Source organism: Solanum tuberosum, unplaced genomic scaffold (assembly GCF_000226075.1).
Source record: "Solanum tuberosum cultivar DM 1-3 516 R44 unplaced genomic scaffold, SolTub_3.0 scf00071, whole genome shotgun sequence".
Classification (NCBI taxonomy): Eukaryota; Viridiplantae; Streptophyta; class Magnoliopsida; order Solanales; family Solanaceae; genus Solanum; species Solanum tuberosum.
In genome coordinates, this window is record NW_006238997.1 from 472,149 (window position 1) to 473,112 (window position 964).

At 30.2% G+C, this 964-nt stretch overlaps 1 protein-coding gene across 1 annotated transcript in view; it reads left to right on the plus strand.

The window, feature by feature from the left end:
- The first annotated feature begins 365 nt into the window (after positions 1 to 365).
- Positions 366 to 964, plus strand: part of LOC107060277 (fatty acyl-CoA reductase 2-like) — a 5,853-nt gene continuing 5,254 nt past the window's right edge. The window contains exon 1 of the mRNA XM_015307973.1: positions 366 to 543. Coding sequence (XP_015163459.1) covers positions 366 to 543 — 178 coding nt within the window. The remainder of the gene's footprint in view (positions 544 to 964) is intronic.

Below are 964 nucleotides of genomic sequence, written 5' to 3' on the forward strand. Positions count from 1 at the left end.
TGATGATAAACAATCCACATATGCCAAATTCATCTTCCATATTAGTTTCGGTACAAATTTGAGGATAAATTTATGCCTATTCCCATAATTCAACAATCTGCCTAATTAGTTAGGCTACACTTAGCACTAGCTCTCACAATCCATTTAATTTATATGGCACCTTCATTGTAAGACTCCCTCTATAAATAATGTAAAGAATATTTTAGTTTCTATAACATATAAATAAATACTATTTGTTTAATTGCTAAATGACAATGCTTCACCTTCAAAATCTTTTTTCCCTTAATACAAGGGTACCAACAACTAAGTTGTTTTCTAAAAATAGTACTCATTTCTCTAGCAAATTTTCATACAAAGTTAGATCAATGAAGACTAGTCACTTAACATTAGGAATTGATCATGGCATTCACTCATCTTCTTCTTTTATTAAAGCATTGAGTGATCATCAAGGAGATGTTTTAGCTAAAAATGGAGTAGGGATTGTTGACTTTTTTGAAGCCAAAAATCTTCTTGTCACTGGTGCTACAGGATTTCTTGCAAAAGGTAATTTCAATAATTAGCATTTACAAAATGTGTGTTAAATTATGGTTGGGCGGTGAGGTACATAGGCATGTCACGTGGCAAGGGCGTATCCAGGATTTTGAGATGATGGGTGCGCTGTTATAAAAAGGTTGATCTATGATATAAATTTGATCGATTCGACACTTAGATTTTTACTACTGAAAACAGTTAAATTTTTAAAATTATAGGTCTAAAATTAATTCTTATATATATATATATATATATAAAAATATATATGTATACCAATTACCAGAGAAGTGCTATCTAATTTTAGAAAGAAAAATAAAACAAGATAAATATAAATTTCAAATGTCTAACCTCGCGGAGAGAGGTGCACCCAGTCACAATCACATTATGTTATACTTTAAGTGTGGGTTCACACATCTATATTTCAATATTTTTT